The sequence below is a fragment of the Aspergillus candidus genome (assembly GCF_002847045.1).
Source record: "Aspergillus candidus strain CBS 102.13 unplaced genomic scaffold BDW47scaffold_15, whole genome shotgun sequence".
Lineage (NCBI taxonomy): Eukaryota > Fungi > Ascomycota > Eurotiomycetes > Eurotiales > Aspergillaceae > Aspergillus > Aspergillus candidus.
This window is the reverse complement of record NW_020194020.1, coordinates 47,303-64,336: the sequence shown is the minus strand read 5'-3', so window position 1 is coordinate 64,336 and position 17,034 is coordinate 47,303. Positions and strand designations below refer to the sequence as shown.

General features: G+C 52.8%; 5 protein-coding genes across 5 annotated transcripts; 3 read left to right on the top strand and 2 right to left on the bottom strand.

Annotated features, from left to right (window-relative positions):
- Positions 1–93: 93 nt before the first annotated feature.
- On the bottom strand, positions 94–3,421 carry BDW47DRAFT_16115 (uncharacterized protein). Its single transcript, XM_024818341.1, has 5 exons — positions 3,342–3,421; positions 3,236–3,275; positions 2,841–3,163; positions 582–2,788; positions 94–514 (listed from the first exon to the last, which is right to left on the bottom strand). The coding sequence occupies exons 1-5, from the start codon at positions 3,349–3,351 to the stop codon at positions 257–259; spliced, it is 2,838 nt and encodes a 945-aa protein (XP_024673099.1). The 5' UTR covers positions 3,352–3,421; the 3' UTR covers positions 94–256.
- A 155-nt stretch (positions 3,422–3,576) lies between these two features.
- Positions 3,577–4,747, top strand: BDW47DRAFT_103650 (uncharacterized protein). Its single transcript, XM_024812125.1, has 2 exons — positions 3,577–4,163; positions 4,244–4,747. The coding sequence occupies exons 1-2, from the start codon at positions 3,684–3,686 to the stop codon at positions 4,703–4,705; spliced, it is 942 nt and encodes a 313-aa protein (XP_024673098.1). The 5' UTR covers positions 3,577–3,683; the 3' UTR covers positions 4,706–4,747.
- A 771-nt stretch (positions 4,748–5,518) lies between these two features.
- Positions 5,519–8,577, top strand: BDW47DRAFT_16106 (putative chromatin assembly factor 1 subunit B). Its single transcript, XM_024818340.1, has 6 exons — positions 5,519–5,759; positions 5,836–5,851; positions 5,927–6,029; positions 6,103–6,339; positions 6,412–7,477; positions 7,536–8,577. The coding sequence occupies exons 1-6, from the start codon at positions 5,656–5,658 to the stop codon at positions 8,146–8,148; spliced, it is 2,139 nt and encodes a 712-aa protein (XP_024673097.1). The 5' UTR covers positions 5,519–5,655; the 3' UTR covers positions 8,149–8,577.
- Positions 8,578–9,499: 922 nt separating this feature from the next.
- On the bottom strand, positions 9,500–12,459 carry BDW47DRAFT_16096 (trehalose-6-phosphate synthase). Its single transcript, XM_024818339.1, has 3 exons — positions 12,340–12,459; positions 10,952–12,287; positions 9,500–10,904 (listed from the first exon to the last, which is right to left on the bottom strand). The coding sequence occupies exons 1-3, from the start codon at positions 12,360–12,362 to the stop codon at positions 9,537–9,539; spliced, it is 2,727 nt and encodes a 908-aa protein (XP_024673096.1). The 5' UTR covers positions 12,363–12,459; the 3' UTR covers positions 9,500–9,536.
- An 882-nt stretch (positions 12,460–13,341) lies between these two features.
- BDW47DRAFT_103644 (glycosyltransferase family 20 protein) lies at positions 13,342–15,203 on the top strand. The gene is made up of 5 exons (XM_024812124.1): positions 13,342–13,749; positions 13,801–14,176; positions 14,228–14,598; positions 14,654–14,993; positions 15,047–15,203. Exons 1-5 carry the CDS (start codon positions 13,449–13,451, stop codon positions 15,096–15,098), a joined length of 1,440 nt encoding a protein of 479 aa, XP_024673095.1. The 5' UTR covers positions 13,342–13,448; the 3' UTR covers positions 15,099–15,203.
- Positions 15,204–17,034: the final 1,831 nt, after the last annotated feature.

Here is a 17,034-nt window from a genome sequence, read left to right as displayed (position 1 = left end):
ATACAAGTACCAGAAGAAGCCGTGTGACAAGGCCAGACGAACAAGAGGCCGATAGATAGACACGACATCGTCTGATCCACCGGCCATAAACCCGGTTTCAATGCTAAAGCTATATACTACACAGAAACCAAAACCGAACCCACGCCCATATGCTCGAATAGAAGACAAGACAAGACAAGAACTCGCGACAGGGTATTCAACAAGACAATAACAAGTAGAAGGACAAAGAACTCAAGAACATGTCAAGCAAGCCAGGTCAGCTCTCCAGCTTCCGCGCAGCAGCTTCAAGCCGCGCGTTGAACGCCCGCATTTGATTCAGTAGGCCGCCTTGAGAACCGGGCGCCCGGGAGCTCACGTTCTCTGCGACGCTGCGGAGCATGAATTCTAGACCGGCGGTTGAGGTTCCAGCGTGGGTTGGGGTGCTGGACACGTCGGCTGCGTCTGCGGTGCGGTTCTGGCTGCGCTCGAGGGCTAGGTCGAGGCTGTGGAGGGAGTTGTTGATGGTGGAGCGGGTCTAGATGGTGGGGTTAGTTTTCTCCTTTGAAAGAGAAAGAGAGGGGGAGGGGAGAGAAGGGACGTACGGTGTTTGCACTTTCTTCCTCGGAGTGCTTCTTACGCACGGCGTCCATACGCAGGGCGACATCTTCCCGCTGCGCCCGGAGGTGGTACAGTCGACTCCGCATGTCGACCATCTCTCGCTTGGCTCGTCTGAGCTGCGTGCCTAGGGTGAAGTTACTGTCGAGCATATCGCTCAGCTCGAGGAGACGGCCCTCGAGCTCTGAGCCGTATGCTTCGACAGCCTTCCGCTTGTGCATCCATTCCGAGCGTCGCGACGCGTTGCCTTCGTTGGCTATTCCGGTGCTGAGTGTCGCGATGGTCTTCTCCAACGTCTCCCGGCAGATCTGGCTGAGCACGTCGGCTGCGTTCACGCCACCCCTGCTTGGGAGCTTCATCTTCTGGCGCGTTGAGAGTTCATCGCCTGATCCTTCCCCGTCGGATGCACCCTGGGACTCAGTGTTACCCCCAAGCGTGGCCACATTTGCCAGTCGATGGATAGTGACCGGGATTGCCTCCCCGCGAGGCTGTCTGGGTTTTCGTGGGGGCCGGGGACGCTCCCCAGCAGCTTGTTCGGTAGTAGGTTCTTCGGGCTGTACTGATGGCTGGGTGTCTTTCTTCGATGACGGTCTGCCCTGTCTACGCTTCGTAGGCGGAGGCTGCTCAGGCTCCATTGGCAGCTCGGGCTCGAGTTCGGCTTCCGGTTCTTGGGCCTGTTCAGGCTCAGGTTCAATTTCCGCTTCCGGTTCAGGTTCCGGTTCTCGGCGACGCTTCTTGTCTTTGATAATCTGGGGAGGAACTTCTGTAGTCTCAGCGGTCTGGAGAGTCTTCTTCGCAGGGCGGCCAGCGCGCTTCGCTGGGAGTGTCTCCTGTGACTTCGCTGGAGGTTGACGCTCTCCGCGCTTGGTCGTGTCACTCGGCTCATTATCATCGGGCGTTTCAGCGTCAAGCTGCTTATTTGCTCGTTGCTTCGTGGTACGAAGAGCTTCTGGGGTAGGGTCGCGGCTCTTGGCATTCTTGCCCCGAGCCCTCCTACCTCTGGCCGGAGGTGATGCAGTCTCTGGCCTGCCTTCAATAGGGGCAGTCGTTTGTGATTCTGGCTCCTTATGCGCGGGCATAGATGATGAACGGCGAGGTCCTGGACGGGCACCTGGGCGTTTCTCGCGCGGTTGCAATCCCTTTCTTGTCGCGGGAATATCTTCTTCTTCTGGCTGTGTCTCTGAAGTCTGCGTTTGTTGGGCGACTTCTGCCGTAGGTGTTTTTCGTAATCGCTTCTGCCGCGGGGGCACGGGAGCTTCCGCATCCACCTGAGCACCCTGGGTCTCCTGAAGACCCTCCGAGGCCTGCGTCTGTTGAGAGTCTTCTGTGGTGGGTGTTTTCCGTGACCGCCTCTGCCGTAGGGGCAATGGGACTTCCGAATTCACCTGAGCATCCTGAGACTCCTGAAAATTTTCCGAAGGCAATTCAACGGTCCGTGTTTGCTGTGCGTCTCCCGTTGGCAGGTCCTCCGGTGTTTGCACCGGTCGCGGGGGCGTTGGAGCTTTTGCACCCACAGCAAAATCTCGAGACTCATCTGGCGATTCCGGAGACGTTGTCTTTTTTCGTGAATCTTTAGCTGCTGGTCGGCCTCGGGCGCGTTTCGCAGGCTGTGGCCTTGGTGAAGTTGTTTCGGGGGCAGCGGTTTGTTTCTCTGGCTCAGGGGCCTGTTCTGTTTGTTGGACAGCTCCGACGGCGGTGTCTGATTTCGCGACATCCTGCGCCGGGAGTTCGTCGGCGCTGGTACTTCTTCGTTTGCGCTTGTTCCTTGTCTTATCGCCGGGCGGAGATTTCGTCCCGTTCGGTCTGAGCGACCCATTTCGAGAGAATGGACTCCTTGGCTTATCATTATTTTCGGCTGCCCTCTCATTCTGGTTCTCCTGGTCAGACGCTGATTTGTCAGGTAATTCGAGGATGGTAGGCGTGGAATCTCCTTTCGGAAGTTCTTGAGGGGCCTCGCGAGGGGCTTCCTGAGGGGCTTCCTGAGGGGCTGTTGGAGGGGTTGCCCGAGGCGCCTCTTGAGCGGGCTGTTCTGGGCTCGGTATTTTATCTGCAGCCACAGGTTGTGCCTGTGATTCGTCGCGTGAGTCTGGTACTGCGTTGGATTGATCACCGTTTTGGAGGGGTTGTACGGTTGGTGGTTCTGTTTGGGCGGGTTTTACACTGGCCGCGGCCACCGGTATCCTGCTGGGAGGCTCTTTGCGAGAATTAGCAACACATTGAGTACTGATCCCGGTCTTCAAACCTACCAATTCGTTGCCTCTTGGCACTCCGCGAAAGTTCTGGAGCCTCATTCGCGTCCAAGTCGAACGTCGACGGTCGCGGGGGAAGAGCATTACGCGCACCCCCCGGCGTTCGTTGACTTGTCACTTGTTGCGGTACTGTACTTTCTCCTGGAGGTGATAACGGAGGCTGTGTTGGTTGCGGAGCCCCGGTGGTTTCTGAGGGTAGAGGGGGAGCGGAGGCGATGTCAACATTGGCGGGTTGCGACGCGGGTTGGGAGGATTCCTCCTCGGGCGGAGGCGCCAGGCCAAAGGAGAAGCCAAAATCGACTTCTTTAATCTTGCGTGTCCTGATCCAAAGAGTTGGGGGTTAGCTGTGAGTCTTCCCGGTCAATTCGTCGCGGGGTGGAAGAGGCGCGTACGCAGCTCCGCGCTGCCGCATTTGGCGGCGCTCCTCTCGATCTAGAGGTATTCGGTCAGCATCGCATCGATTGAATGGCTATTTGTAAGAAATGAATACAAACGTACTAGAGGCCATGATCGAGAAGTAGCGCCTTTGCCAGGCTCGACGCGCAGATACACGCGAAAGAGAGCAAAGGGGTGGTGGGGGGGTTGACAAGAAGATTGTTGTGGCAGAGTTGGGGTTGTGATCGATGATGGAGAGGATGATGATCGTGGATTGCATGCCGCTCCGCCTAATCTGGTTTGGCGGCAATTCGCCCAACCTGCACCAACGCTCCATCTTCTCTCGTTCCATCCGTACTCACGATCCCGGATCTGCAGTATTACCCAATATTCTTCGATTGTCATTGGTACCTGTGTTGAATTAGTCTGCAATCTATTATATTCCCTCCCCCCCCCCGTTGCGCCATGGGTTGGTTCTGGGGAAGTTCGAACAACGACGACCCGGTCAAAAAGCTTGACCCGGGTCTCCGAGAGTACCTCGAGCACGAAGCTCCCAAGAAATATGTCCCAGCTCCCTCGTCGACGGAGTCTGCAAAGCCGGTTGATGCGCAATCGCAGTCTCAATCCTCCGCGACCTCTGATCCCTCGCAACCCTCCGTGCCCTCCAAGTCTCTTTACCCCGACGGCCGTTACGCCCATCTCTGGAAGAACTACAAGCCACCACCGGAGGAGACCAACGAAGTGACGGGCGCAGAACGCGTGATTGAGAACTACAAGAAGCGCAATGACACCGTACACCGGGCGGCGATGGAGAACTGCGCATTGGAGCATGAGGCCTTGACCTACTGTTTCCAGACTGGCAACTGGCAGAAACAGCTGGAATCCCGGCTGACTCTATGCTCCGACGAGAATGCCAAGTTCTCCCGTTGTTTTACGACGCAATCTGTAAGTGCAGCGTTGAAGGAGTGGCCCTGTGATGTTTACTGTGTCTGTGGGTTGGGTGGTGGTTGCTAACGTGCCTCCAGAAATTCCTCCAGGCTCTCGGATACGCCTCGTCCTTCCACCAAGACGAGGAAAGGGAAGAGCGGATACAGATGCACGCCGACACGCTCTACCATCAGATGCTGAGCTACGAAGAACAAGCCAAGGAGGCCCGGAAGGCTGGTCAGGAACCCCCTCCGCTCACGTCGCTGTTCAACCCGCAGGCGCCGCCGCCATCGCAGGAATCAACGAGTCAGCCTGGTGCCGTGGAAATCCCTGGGGGCGAATCGATTCCCGCGGGCTTCAAGCCGCCCAAGAATTGGGAGACCCTTAGTCCGCACGAGCGGGAATTGGAGATCCGGACGCACAACGCGAACTTCGAACAGCAGAAGTTGTATGCGCAGGAGGCTTCTCCGTTCCTCAAGACCCACGAGGATAACCGAGCCAAGCGACGCGAGAAGGCCACCAGCTGGTTTGGGGAGAGAGTAGGGAACTGGATCTCTTAGGAGGTCTCTGGCGTGATTGATATCCTTGACCTTGATTTTTTAAATCCCTGTATTATTACCGATCTTCCACATCTGATTCCCATGATCTGTGAAAATGACTGGAGTTGCTGGTTATGATCATTATGGTTATCCTGATGATTATCATCACTTCTCACCGAACTACACGTAGTTAGCTGATAGGCAGCTTCTCCGTTGTCTTCCGACGCGACCTCGGACCTCATGTCAGAAACCGGAATTCATGGACCAGGATTTCGAGAGGATTCCAGTACTGAAACAGGGTGGGAGGTGATACGGACACGGCGAGGTGGTAGTCATAGTTATCGCAGTCGTCGTACCAGACCAGATTCCGAGAGAGGACAATGATAATAAAATAAAAAAAAACAAAAAAAAAAAACAATAACAACAAGATACTGAACAGTAAACATTTAGAAAGTGAAGCCACCCCTTACTGCATTAGTTGCATGGGTGGATGCAGAGACGCTTATGGTTCAGTCGCCGGGCGCATTTTGACGCCAAAGCCGGCACGAGCTCATCCATCCGATCCATTCATCGTTCATCCATTCGCTCATCTTTGATCACAGTCGACTACCTACACTTCCTATTGTCCCCTGTGATTGCCCCATTTTCTTCACTTTCTTCCCTCTATTCTCTTTGGACTTCCCCCCCTTGTATTGATTGGCTCTTTGTTTGGTCCCTCGTCCATCTCCAATTCATACGTCAATTGCTTGCTTGTTCCCCACCCCTCGAACGGGTTTCACGATCCCCAAAGACATTTTTCCTTCGACTCTTCCTCGACTTCTTAACTGTCATTCTTTCACACCTCTCGAGTTCGACTAGATATAGCACCTATATCATCGGCGAGAGCGTTTTCGAGCCACCAGGGCCGTGTCGTGTGATTTCGACATAAGCAACCGCCTTGGGGAGCCATCCGTGGAGCTTTCGCGCTCACCATGAAGGCTACCCCGTTGCTGATCGCGTGGCACAACGATAATGCCCCGATCTATTCGGTCCATTACGACCCCAATGGTAAAGGTCGTCTGGCGACGGCTGGAAAGTACGTGGCAACTTGTTCCCCTCCCCCTCAAAATCCGTGAGACCGGATGGCTGATACGTCCTGCTCTTCTTTACAGTGATAACAACGTTCGAGTGCGCCTCCCTCATTACCCCCGTCCACCCCTTCCCCCCGTGCCTCGATTTTTCTAACGAGGAGGCCCGGAATAGTTATGGCGAGTCGAATCGACTGGGGAGGACAGAAAGGTCACGTATCTGAGTACGTTGATAAAGCACACCCAAGCCGTCAATGTGGTGCGCTTCAGCCCGAAAGGTATGGCTGGTTCGGTTGGAAGACCCTCTGGGAGATGGAAATTTGCTGGAGACCCGTGTCTGACACCTTCTAGGCGAGATGCTGGCATCTGCCGGGGATGATGGCAACGTGCTCCTTTGGGTTCCGTCGGAATTGCAGACCCAGGGTGGTCTAGGCGAGGATCACTCGGATGATAAAGAGACCTGGCGAGTGAAGCACATGTGTCGTTCGTCCGGGGCTGAGATCTATGATCTGGCCTGGTCGCCGGATGGTGTTTTCATTATTACAGGCAGCATGGATAATATCGCCCGGATATACAACGCCCAGACCGGTTGGTTCGCCCTCGACCGCGACGGAGAGATCCCCTCCCCTTTGAGTGCGGTTGACTGATGTCGGATCCTAGGACAAATGGTACGACAGATTGCGGAGCATTCGCATTACGTGCAAGGCGTCGCGTGGGACCCTCTCAACGAGTTCGTCGCGACGCAGTCCTCCGATCGATCCGTGCACATCTATAGTTTGAAGACCAAAGACGGTCAATTCACCCTGACGTCTCACGGGAAGTTCTTGAAAATGGACCTGCCGGCCAAACGAATCTCGTCCAGCAGTCCGGCTCCGCCAGACCTTTCGATCCGATCCCAGCCTCCTCCGAGCTCAGCGATCATCGCTTCCCCCGCTTCGTCGACCCCAGGGACCCCGATGGCTTCGAATCTGCCCATGGATCCGCCCCCGGTGTCGCATAGTCGCCGGTCCTCTTTCGGCTCCTCGCCGTCGATTCGCCGTTCTGCATCCCCCGCGCCGTCGCTGCCACTGCCCGCCGTCAAGCCGATGGAGCTTCCGTCCCCCAATTTGCTGGGCGGGCTAGGGGCCCGGAACTCCAATATCTACGCTAACGAGACGTTCACGTCTTTCTTCCGCCGGTTAACCTTTGCCCCCGATGGGAGTCTCCTGTTCACGCCCGCAGGACAATACAAAACGTCGCACGTATCCGCCACAGATCCGTCCAAGACCACAGACGAGGTCATCAACACGGTTTACGTCTACACGCGCGCGGGGTTCAACAAGCCGCCCATCTCCCATCTTCCGGGCCATAAGAAGCCGTCCGTGGCTGTTAAATGCTCGCCGATATTCTACACATTGAGACAGGCGCCCCAGGCGGTCCGCCATATCACCTTGGATACCTCATCCGGAGAAGAGACTTTCGCCTCTCTGCCTGACCCCGTGGTCAGCTCCGCGAATGGCACTACTGCGATGGAGCCGCCTTCCTCGACACCCGCCACCGATTCTTCGAAAAGCGTCAAGGGCGAGGGAGAGGGCGCTCCTAGCCCCGCGCCTGTCTTCTCCTTACCCTATCGCATCGTTTATGCGGTTGCGACCCAGGATGCTGTCCTTGTGTACGATACCCAACAACAAACGCCGATTTGTGTCGTCAGCAACTTGCACTTTGCCACATTCACCGATCTCACATGGTAAGTCCTCTAACGCTCGGAGTTTGCCCTTTGTCATGCTCTAATCCACTATTATCAGGTCGAATGATGGCCTCACGTTGATCATGAGCTCGTCCGACGGCTTCTGCTCGACTCTCTCTTTCACCTCTGGCGAACTTGGCCAGCCATATACAACTTCGAACCCGGCAACACCGCAGGTGAAAACTGGCGTACCATCTACCACCCAAGCGGCCCCGCCAACGCCGGCGACCTCTGCCGCGAAACCGACTCCCGCCTCCACCCCTGCCCCTGTGGTCCCGGCACCGCCTGCAAGCCCAGCACGCTCGAACTCTGTCTCCTCTGTCACAACACAGTCCACATCCCAACCACCAAACCGGGTGGTCAACAACCCGACCCCTACTCTCGGCTCCGTGCCACTGGTGACAGCAACTCACTCCTCCCAACCCCCAACTCTCCCGCTCACCACACCCCCGGAGACGCCCTTACCCACCCCCCAAGGCGCATCCAACCAGCAGAGCGTCCTGGGCAAGCGAGCCAACGAACCAGAGAAGGAGGCGCCTAAAGAGCCAACCTCCGCCCCACAGGTCCAACAGCCGCCCAAGAAACGACGTATCGCACCAACGCTCGTGTCAGCTGGCAACGAACCCCCTGCTTCAAAGGACCAGCCCCCAAACGCGGACGGCGGTAACTAGACGCGCCTACTCTTCTCCAGAAAAGTCACCTCTCCCACTCTCCTCATCCAGTGCAATACTCCGAATCGTTTCTTCGAGTCATGGCGAATGACTCCGTGTGCACGATATCCCTTCTGATGATTCATGCTTGTTTTTGTCTTCTTTTTCTTCTATTCTACCTTCTCCCCCCTTCCGCCCTTCCCCTTTCGGTTCTGTCCTGTCGTATAGGAGTAAACATCGATACCTAGGTGCTTTGGTCCGTGAGGGAAAAAAAAAGAGGGGGTCATTGATCCGAGATTTTGGTAGACGTGGCCGGTCTGGTTGTTCTATTAGTCTTCTTATCATTGTGCGCTTTTGTTCTATCCCAGGCGTCTTGACTTTATTTTGTGTAATCAAATACGAGCCTCTTTTTATTTCACCTTTGTTATCTTAACGTGTGCTGTCTTCTCTTCTATGACAGGTATCATCTGTGTCTCTCTGTGCCTCTTTTCTATCATCTCGTCCGCCGAGCTGATCACCAGAAGATTCCTATATCTAGGAATCGATAATGGCGAAATACTTGGGTTGTTGATATTATACAAGCCATGTAGTCTTGGACGAACGATGATGACGAGGATGAGGATGACGAGGATGATGAATGATACATGTCCAAGTCAAGCTAGATAAGTAGGCACCGTGGCTGGCCGGTTGGATGGATGGATATCTGCACGACGTTCATTATGCGCGGATTTTTTTCCTTTTTTCCTTTTTCCCTTTTTCTTTTTCTAGATGTGTACGACAGCGATTATCCTTATTGTGATAATCCTTTGCTTGGGCCTAGTATTGATGGGGTGCTTCTTTTACAGAGTGTGGGTTTGCTTGGCGTGATTGCATTCAAGGATCTGTATGTGTTGGATGATGGAGGTGGGTTTTTAGCTTAGTTACGTACTAAGCTTAGCTAGGTACTAGATTGGGAGAATTGTATCGACATCTGATATTCTTACCTTGTAGCAGACTAGATTGATTGTCCTTATATACCTACCTGCCTGCCTTCCTATACAGGATGATAATGGCCTGGTATAATTACGCTACCTACTGTCTATCTATAACCTCAATGAGTTTAGAAAAAAAAAAGGAATGATAATTTATTAACGCACACAGACTATCTAGATCTATGCCCCAGCCTAGCCATCCATGTTCAGTCCATACCTATCACACTGGTAAGAAAAGAAACATGAGAGCAAAGAAGGTTGATGAATTGAGAGACAGGAAACGCTACACATGTGGTCATTCATCATCATTATTATCATCGACTCGTGATAGTCAGCCAAATTCTTGGATGGGTATAATAGGTTGATACGGAATGATCCCTCCCCTCTTCTGCCCACCGTGGACGGTAAGAGGAGGTGAGTGAGTGGTGAGTGAGGGTTTCAAGATATGGGACCGTCTCTGTCAAGCAACGAATCGTCTTTATCAAAAGGTGAAGGTACCAAGGCATTTACGACAGCGGCCAGGGTCACATCATCAGGCAGTACAGCTTTGGCCTCGGTGGCGTGGGCTCCCACGGCGAGGGTAGTCACGCTGTGGATTTTATCTCCAGAAAAAGAGTTGCTGTTGGCCCAGCGGAAGAGGGCCTCATCGCTGCGGGAGCCGCCGACCACAAAAAGGAAGTCTGGGAGACGGGGGAGAGACTCCAGGATGGACGCTGCGGCTTTGGCCTTGGTGAAGTCTAGGGGTTCAACGGTTAGGAGGCCCTCGGTGAGCACGACGCGGATCGCCTCGCTGCCGCGGGAGCCGTTGACCTGGTCTGCCAGCTCGGAGACCTGCCGCGTTGCGACTTCTGGGTCCTGGGCCTCGTTGTACCAGAAGTTCAGCAAGCAGCGCCGTTCCTCGAACCGACTGCCTTCGGTTCGCTCTTGATAGTACTGTAGGACCTTGCGGATGCCGTTGCGCCAGTCCTTGGCCTTCTCCAGATCTACTAGGGTCTTCCAGTACGTCGAGCCGATGTCGCGCTTGAAGCATCCGTTTTCGGCAATGTACCCAACACGCGTGGAGAGGTCTTGGAAGGAAAGCTCTAGCTGTTCGGGGCTCTTGTCGCTGGTCACATATATTAAGTTGTTGGGATCAAGAAGTAGGTTTTTAACCACGGAGAGTAAGTTAGCAGCGGGTGGTTCCATATTGGGGGAAGTGACTGCGCTTTCTTCAAAAAGTAATAATCGATTGTTAGTCTTATCATATGCCTCCTTGAGATCTGCCGTTGAGAGCGGCGAGATCTGGTGAAGTTCGCGAGATAATTGCGTTCTGTGTGCTGCAGTTAGTGCGCCCTGGAATGTGTGATACCAGGCAATCGCAGTAAAGGGGGTCTTTTTCTCGAGAAGATATTCCCAATTACGCTGTTTCTGTTCCGGGGACATCTCTAATGCCCGGTTGATTGCCTCAGCAACTTCGGTATAATCCCAAGGGTTCACTAGCAACTCGTGTCCTTGAAAAATTGACGCACTACCGGTGAACTCGCTGATGACGAGGGAACCATGGCGCTGGAGGGCAAACTTCCCGTCTTGACAGTGTAGATAATCGTGACTCATAAGGTTCATACCTTCTCTTAAACTGGTGACCAAGAAGATTTCGGCGACGCTCATGAGCGCCAAGAGCTGGGAATAGCTGGTATCTTGCCTCAGGAAGACCAGGGGCTGGTGGGTGAGAGTTGAATAGGAAGAGTTGACTCTCATGGCAATCTGGGAGACTTGTGTCTCGAGCTCCGGCATTTCCGATGCCGAGGCAACTTGGATCAGAACGACCTAAATGGGTCAGCTTCCTGTTTGGAGAAGGGGACGGAGGGCCATACGTTTTGTCTCCATTTGGGGTACTTCTTCAAAAACAACTCGTATGCCAGAAGCTTCTGTTTGATACCGCCTGAAGCATCCAGTCGGTCCCGCGCGATGATCAACTGCTTTCCCTTGTACCGAGAACTGATATTGGACATCCAATCCTTGACTTCAGCAAACCGGCGCAACTCGTCCAGCGCTTCGACATCGATACCCATGGGCGTCGTCTTGACATGAACGAGACGGCGCCGGAGTTGTACACCGTCGACGGAAATCTCTAGACGGAGAAGGCGACTGCAGGCTTGGAGGAAGTGGTGGCAATACTCGTCCGTCTGGAAACCGACCAGATCTGCACCGAGAAGACCATAGAGCAGCGCCTCTCGGGAGTTGAGACACCGGAAAACTTCCGAGGACGGGAAGGAAGAGTGCATGAAGAAGCCAATTTCGGCCGTGGGAAGTTTCTCCCGCAGCAGCGAGGGTAACAGCATAAGGTGGTAGTCGTGGACCCAAATGCTATCGCCAGGGCGCCAATCGGCAATGATGGTTTGGGCGAATGCCTCGTTGACCTTAACGTACTGTTTCCAGGCATAGTCGTCATATTCAGTATGTCGGGGGCTCTCCTGCATCTGATAATGAAGCGCTGGCCATAGCATCGTGCGACAGAAATGGTCATAGTGTCCTTCAAATTCGCTATCACCGACGAAGACCGTCAGCGACTCGAATGCATCCCCCAGCATCTCCGAGATACTGGCACGAGTTTCATCCTTGAGTGAATCGGTCGGCATCCCCAATGTGCCAACCCACATTTTATCAGGGAGGAACCCGGACTTTTCCGCAATCTTGACGGCATTGCGGAGGCCGCCGTTGCCCTGTTCGGCTGCCTTGACAGCCCAATCGACGTCGGAGAGAAGGGCGCGAGGGCTTCCATAGTCTTCCTCCGAATCCAGCGTTGGCAAAGGGTCGTCGAGAGAAGTGTCAATTTTCATGCCTTCACCTGAGCCAGGACGGCTCAGGATGGAGGACTCCGGGTAGAGCGACGCCTTGGAGCGTGGCTGGTTGAACTTTCGGCTTTGGCCCCATGAGACGTTCCGCGGTTCGTTGGGACCCGGTCCATTAGGATCATCCGCCAGAGGAATCTCACCTGCCGAACGCGAGGCATAGGGCTTGAAGATTCTCTCATCTTCTGTGGTAGCACCCGGTGTGGGAGAAAGGCTATAAGCTTTGGAGTCGCGTCTCCGACGAGCTTCCGCCAAGCGTCCTATAATCTGGTCGTTTGCATGTGCGTGGCTTACGGATGACATGCGACGGGTACGTTTTAGCTCAGTCGCTTGAAAGTCGATGGTATAAGGAAGAAAACTATCGAGAACGATCAGTGATTCCTGTGATCATCAGAGGCAAGGGCGCATACACTGAGGCGATAAAGACTGTCATTGGGCCGGTGGGTCGGATAATCAATCCCTAGATTCAACGGTTTCTTATCGGTCTGGTGGTCTCTACCGTTCAAGGGGGTGGTCGATCGAGAATGGCACGAGTATCCCGAGTTCATAATAAACCTGTCGTTAACACGGACCAAATGTTGGCAAGGACGGTGATGACGACGATGATAGATGATTAAGAGCCATTTATCTAAATGTCGCACAGAGCGAGAATGTCCTGGAAATTAGTAGGCAATTCGACACCCGCAGCACGGTCCAAAGGGTCACGGAAGGACAATGGCAAAAATGAATGATTGGGCCATGGAACCCTGCAAGCTTTCCGTGAAACATCCGAAAGAGACAAAAAGAAAAGCGATCTAGGCACCCGAGGGAAAGACATCATGAGGGGAGTGAGGGGTATGAAAGTCTAGGCATGGCTGGCAAAAAGATGCAAGTTTGTATATGGGGAAAAAGACATTGTATATAGAATCCACTCGCCAATCAACGGTGCGATGTCCATCCAGGTACTGTTATCTGATCATGTTCTAACCTCCTGTAAGCCACTAAAAGGAACCTAGACTTGCCTGCAGACTGATTGATATCCCGGCCAGATCCGGAGAATCAACGGTCTCCACCACGCTAACCCGCAACCAGAATCGGAGACGGAGACGGAGATGGAAGGGGAGGAAGTTGCAATTGGAAGGTCTGAAAGAAGTTGAAAGACAGATAGATGGAAGAGGGAAGAAAGTGATAGAGAGAGAGAAAGAGAGAGAGAGAGACGGATGGTGAGAGAATGAAGGTAAAGTAGTTGATGTGGTGATGGAGGTTGGTTTAAAGGAGGAAAAACAAGGGCGATGAATGAAGTGCATAAAAAGTCACTGACTTCGACCCCACCCAATTCTTGGATTCTACTACCCTATCTACGGAGGACTGCCACTTCATCTGCTTCGTTTTTCTAGATTGTATTTTCTTTTCATTCTCTCTCATACATACTATATCACAATTGAATTTGTCTCCATCTCAATATTATACTAATTACCTGACTCTCCCACCCCTCTGATCTACACCGACTGATATCTCTCGTGGGTTCCGTCCTACCCTCATGCCATCAATAGTCTCTCCGTCAGGCAAATCTCGCCTTCTGATCGTCTCAAATCGTCTCCCAATTACAGTGAGACGGTCGGAAGGCGGTAAGTATGAATTCTCCATGTCATCTGGTGGCCTGGTGACAGGGTTGAGCGGCCTCTCCAAGAGTACAACCTTCCAGTGGTTTGGTTGGCCAGGCCTAGAAGTGCCAGGGGACGAGGTCGCGTCGGTGACACAGAGACTCAATGACGAATTCAATGCGATGCCGGTATTCATGGATGATACATTGGCTGATCGGCACTACAATGGCTTTTCCAGTATGTGTTGAACCCTCCTGTTGACAGCCAATTTGATGCTGACTCCCGCAGACTCGATCCTCTGGCCTCTCCTGCACTACCATCCCGGGGAGATCGTTTTCGACGAAGGGGCCTGGGATGCTTATCGCGAGGCCAATCGTCTGTTTGCGCGGACCATTGCTACCGAGACACGGGAGGGAGATCTGGTGTGGATCCATGATTACCACCTTATGCTCCTGCCCCAGATCCTCCGCGAGGAACTGCGGGCCTTGGGCAAGGAGAACGTCCGCATCGGATTCTTTCTGCACACTCCGTTCCCCAGTAGCGAAATCTACCGCATTCTACCCGTGCGGGGCCAACTTCTTCGGGGCCTCTTGCACTGCGACTTAATCGGGTTCCACACTTATGACTATGCTCGCCATTTCCTGAGCAGTTGCACTCATATTCTGTAGGTTCATATGCGAGTACTAACTGTGCGACATGAGCTGACGGTGCATAGAGAGCTAGTAACTACTCCTAGCAGCGTGACTTTTGAGGGTAGATCTGTCGCCGTGGGGGCCTTTCCAATCGGGATTGACCCCGACAAGTTCACCGAGGGCCTGAAGAGCCCCAAGGTTCAAAACCGCATTGCCAGTCTAGAAAACAAGTTCAAGGGCACTAGGCTGATGGTAAGCGTGGATCGTCTCGACTACATCAAGGGGATCCCGCAGAAGCTGCACGCCTTAGAAGTCTTCCTCTCCAACCACCCGGAATGGGTAGGCAAGGTCGTTCTGGTGCAGGTGGCCGTCCCGAGTCGCCAGGATGTGGAGGAATACCAGAACCTGAGAACGGTTGTCAACGAGCTTGTGGGGAGGATCAACGGAAGGTTTGGTACGATATACTGATGACCGCTTCGGGTGGTAGTAGATGTTAACAGTTAGTATAGGAACGGTGGACTACATGCCCATCCATTTCATGCACAAATCCGTCAACTTCGACGAACTTATCGCGCTGTACGCCGTCTCCGACGCCTGCATTGTCTCATCAACGCGCGACGGGATGAACCTTGTGTCGTTCGAGTACATCGCCACGCAGCAGGCGCGCAAAGGCGTCCTGATTCTATCGGAATTTGCGGGGGCCGCACAGAGTTTGAACGGGAGTCTTATTGTCAACCCCTGGAACACCGAGGAACTGGCCGCGGCATACCAGGAAGCGGTCTCAATGAGTGATGGTGAACGGGCCGCGAAGTTCGGCAAACTCTACAAATACATCTCCAAATACACCAGGTTAGTCGTCCGAATTAAGCCCCCCCCGGTTGGAAGATGTCTAACCTGCATAGCGCTTTTTGGGGACAGTCTTTCGTGGACGAGCTATCCAGAGGCTCGGCGTAATGATTCTCTGGCTTTTTTCTTCTTCCTTCTTTTCCCTTCTTGCATTTGATTGAGATTTGTGTGGGCGAAGCCACAGGAGCGGGTTAGCTCGTGCAGATAGCGTAGCATATTGGCGGTCTCAAAGATAGATCTTAGCATACATACAACCATTTACCATACATAGACCACCCCAAAGAGATTCACAAGACAGGACTTTCTATGGCGCCATCACTCTCAATCCCCACAATCTTCGATTTCCAGCCCCCACCCTGTGACGAGACCGACAATTGTCCGACATAACCCAGCCCGTAGTAGTCACTGATAGTCATCATGAACAACCAATCCATGGTCTCCAAAGCGCAATTAGTATAACCCTTTCTGCCCTATCCCGTCATCCGGCCGATCGATCGACGTCTCAGTCTACGGATGATCATTCAAACGGTAGATCAGAATTTTGAGAGTGCCGATCTGCGCGTATCATCCCTTGTATTTGTATACTGCTTTGAGATAGTGGGTTCAGAAATATGGGGTTACCGTATGAGTTCATCCAAGGGTTTTCTTTCTCTTCTTTTTCTTTTCTTTTCTTTTTTTTTACACGAAATACTACGACGGTGGATCTCATAGCGAGGAAACTGCGCGAGGAATCTTCACTGACGATTTTAATGTGCTTCTATACTTACATCCGAGACATTCCAAGACAGCATTCGAGACAAAACAAATGCAAGCAAGCAAGCAAGAAAGCAACCTCAACCAACCAAAGGGATTGCGCATACACACCGCGCAGCCTTCTCTCATATCCATTACGAAGCATACTTTATCCCCGACTGACAATACCAACAAACTGTGGAGAACATCCGAATACTCAAGCAATAGCCAAGCAAGTCCGCCGGCATATGTATTCCCGCTATGACGCAAGACTGGATCAATAAACTAGTAGAAAAAGACATGCCGATTTCGTCATCGCGAGGCCAGTATGCGTCTATCCAGTACCCACTTACATACCCACATACATATTACATACAGAGACGTATCATGTTTTCGGGATAGGGGTCTTTTGATAGGTGTTGGTTCCTGCTGTTTCTTCGTACCAGGAAGGGAGTCAATCACCGGGAGACTGGATGTATTGATAGATATCATTTCTTACTATATCAGATATATAGTACTATTGGAATATGTTCAGACCTGTAAATGACTATGGGCAGCACTGTATGTAACTAACCTAGGGGTTTTTAGCTGGACTATGACATTTCACAGCATACGTTCAATATTGACTGATGTTTGGATCAAAGTCACCATATAACTATTGATTGAATTGAATACACATCACAATGGATTCCATTCTTAGTTCCTCCTAACGCTCCAGCCCTTGACAATGTTTCTTCCCAGGCAAGCGTCGACTATAGATTGCTTATAAAGAGGCATGATTACGGCCACTCACTCTGGTAGTAAAAATGCAAGCCTTGAACATCTAAGTTGTAGTAGCATTTATCATAGATGATAGAGGCAATTATATCTATGGTAGGGCCTCTTGATGGGTCCCACCTTGATAGTGAGTTCCAGAATGTCCAATTATGAATGTCTGTCTTGTTCAAATAAGAGTAAAATCCATACAAGGTGGGATATTTTGTGGTTGGTGGCCTAAAAATCCTGGCCAACGCCAACCCTCCCCCTGGGATTCCCCCACACGGGATCGACCCCGTGATCGCCGCTTTGTACAAATAGACTTCGCCCATCGTCTTCCATATCATTTCTCATTCTATCATCGTCCACCGGCGCATGCACTGGTTCCTCCGTCGGCATGAAACTACGGCATCCACAGTCATCACGGCAACCATTTCCACAGCCTCTCGCGATCTGACCTTATCTGTAGCCTCCACGGTCCTATACGCTCCCATGGCGGACGGTGTCATCAAGTCGAGCGGTCCTCGTCCGGCCTGCGGCCGCTGTCGAGGCCAGA

Bases quoted from the DNA above. Each gene is read 5' to 3' on its own strand.
- BDW47DRAFT_16096 (XM_024818339.1), bottom strand. From the start codon at position 12,362: ATGACAGTCTTTATCGCCTCAGT. The intron at 12,288-12,339 runs GTATGCGCCCTT...CGTTCTCGATAG, and splicing joins ACAGTCTTTATCGCCTCAGT to TTTTCTTCCTTATACCATCG. The intron at 10,905-10,951 runs GTATGGCCCTCC...TGACCCATTTAG, and splicing joins ACCCCAAATGGAGACAAAAC to GTCGTTCTGATCCAAGTTGC.
- BDW47DRAFT_103650 (XM_024812125.1), top strand. From the start codon at position 3,684: ATGGGTTGGTTCTGGGGAAGTTCGAACAACGACGACCCGGTCAAAAAG. The intron at 4,164-4,243 runs GTAAGTGCAGCG...ACGTGCCTCCAG, and splicing joins GTTGTTTTACGACGCAATCT to AAATTCCTCCAGGCTCTCGG.
- BDW47DRAFT_16115 (XM_024818341.1), bottom strand. The intron at 2,789-2,840 runs GTAGGTTTGAAG...ATTCTCGCAAAG, and splicing joins TGCCAAGAGGCAACGAATTG to AGCCTCCCAGCAGGATACCG. The intron at 515-581 runs GTACGTCCCTTC...CCCACCATCTAG, and splicing joins AGGAAGAAAGTGCAAACACC to ACCCGCTCCACCATCAACAA.
- BDW47DRAFT_103644 (XM_024812124.1), top strand. From the start codon at position 13,449: ATGCCATCAATAGTCTCTCCGTCAGGCAAATCTCGCCTTCTGATCGTC. The intron at 14,177-14,227 runs GTAGGTTCATAT...GACGGTGCATAG, and splicing joins AGCAGTTGCACTCATATTCT to AGAGCTAGTAACTACTCCTA. The intron at 14,994-15,046 runs GTTAGTCGTCCG...TAACCTGCATAG, and splicing joins TACATCTCCAAATACACCAG to CGCTTTTTGGGGACAGTCTT.
- BDW47DRAFT_16106 (XM_024818340.1), top strand. From the start codon at position 5,656: ATGAAGGCTACCCCGTTGCTGATCGCGTGGCACAACGATAATGCCCCG. The intron at 6,340-6,411 runs GTTGGTTCGCCC...GTCGGATCCTAG, and splicing joins GATATACAACGCCCAGACCG to GACAAATGGTACGACAGATT. The intron at 7,478-7,535 runs GTAAGTCCTCTA...CACTATTATCAG, and splicing joins ACATTCACCGATCTCACATG to GTCGAATGATGGCCTCACGT.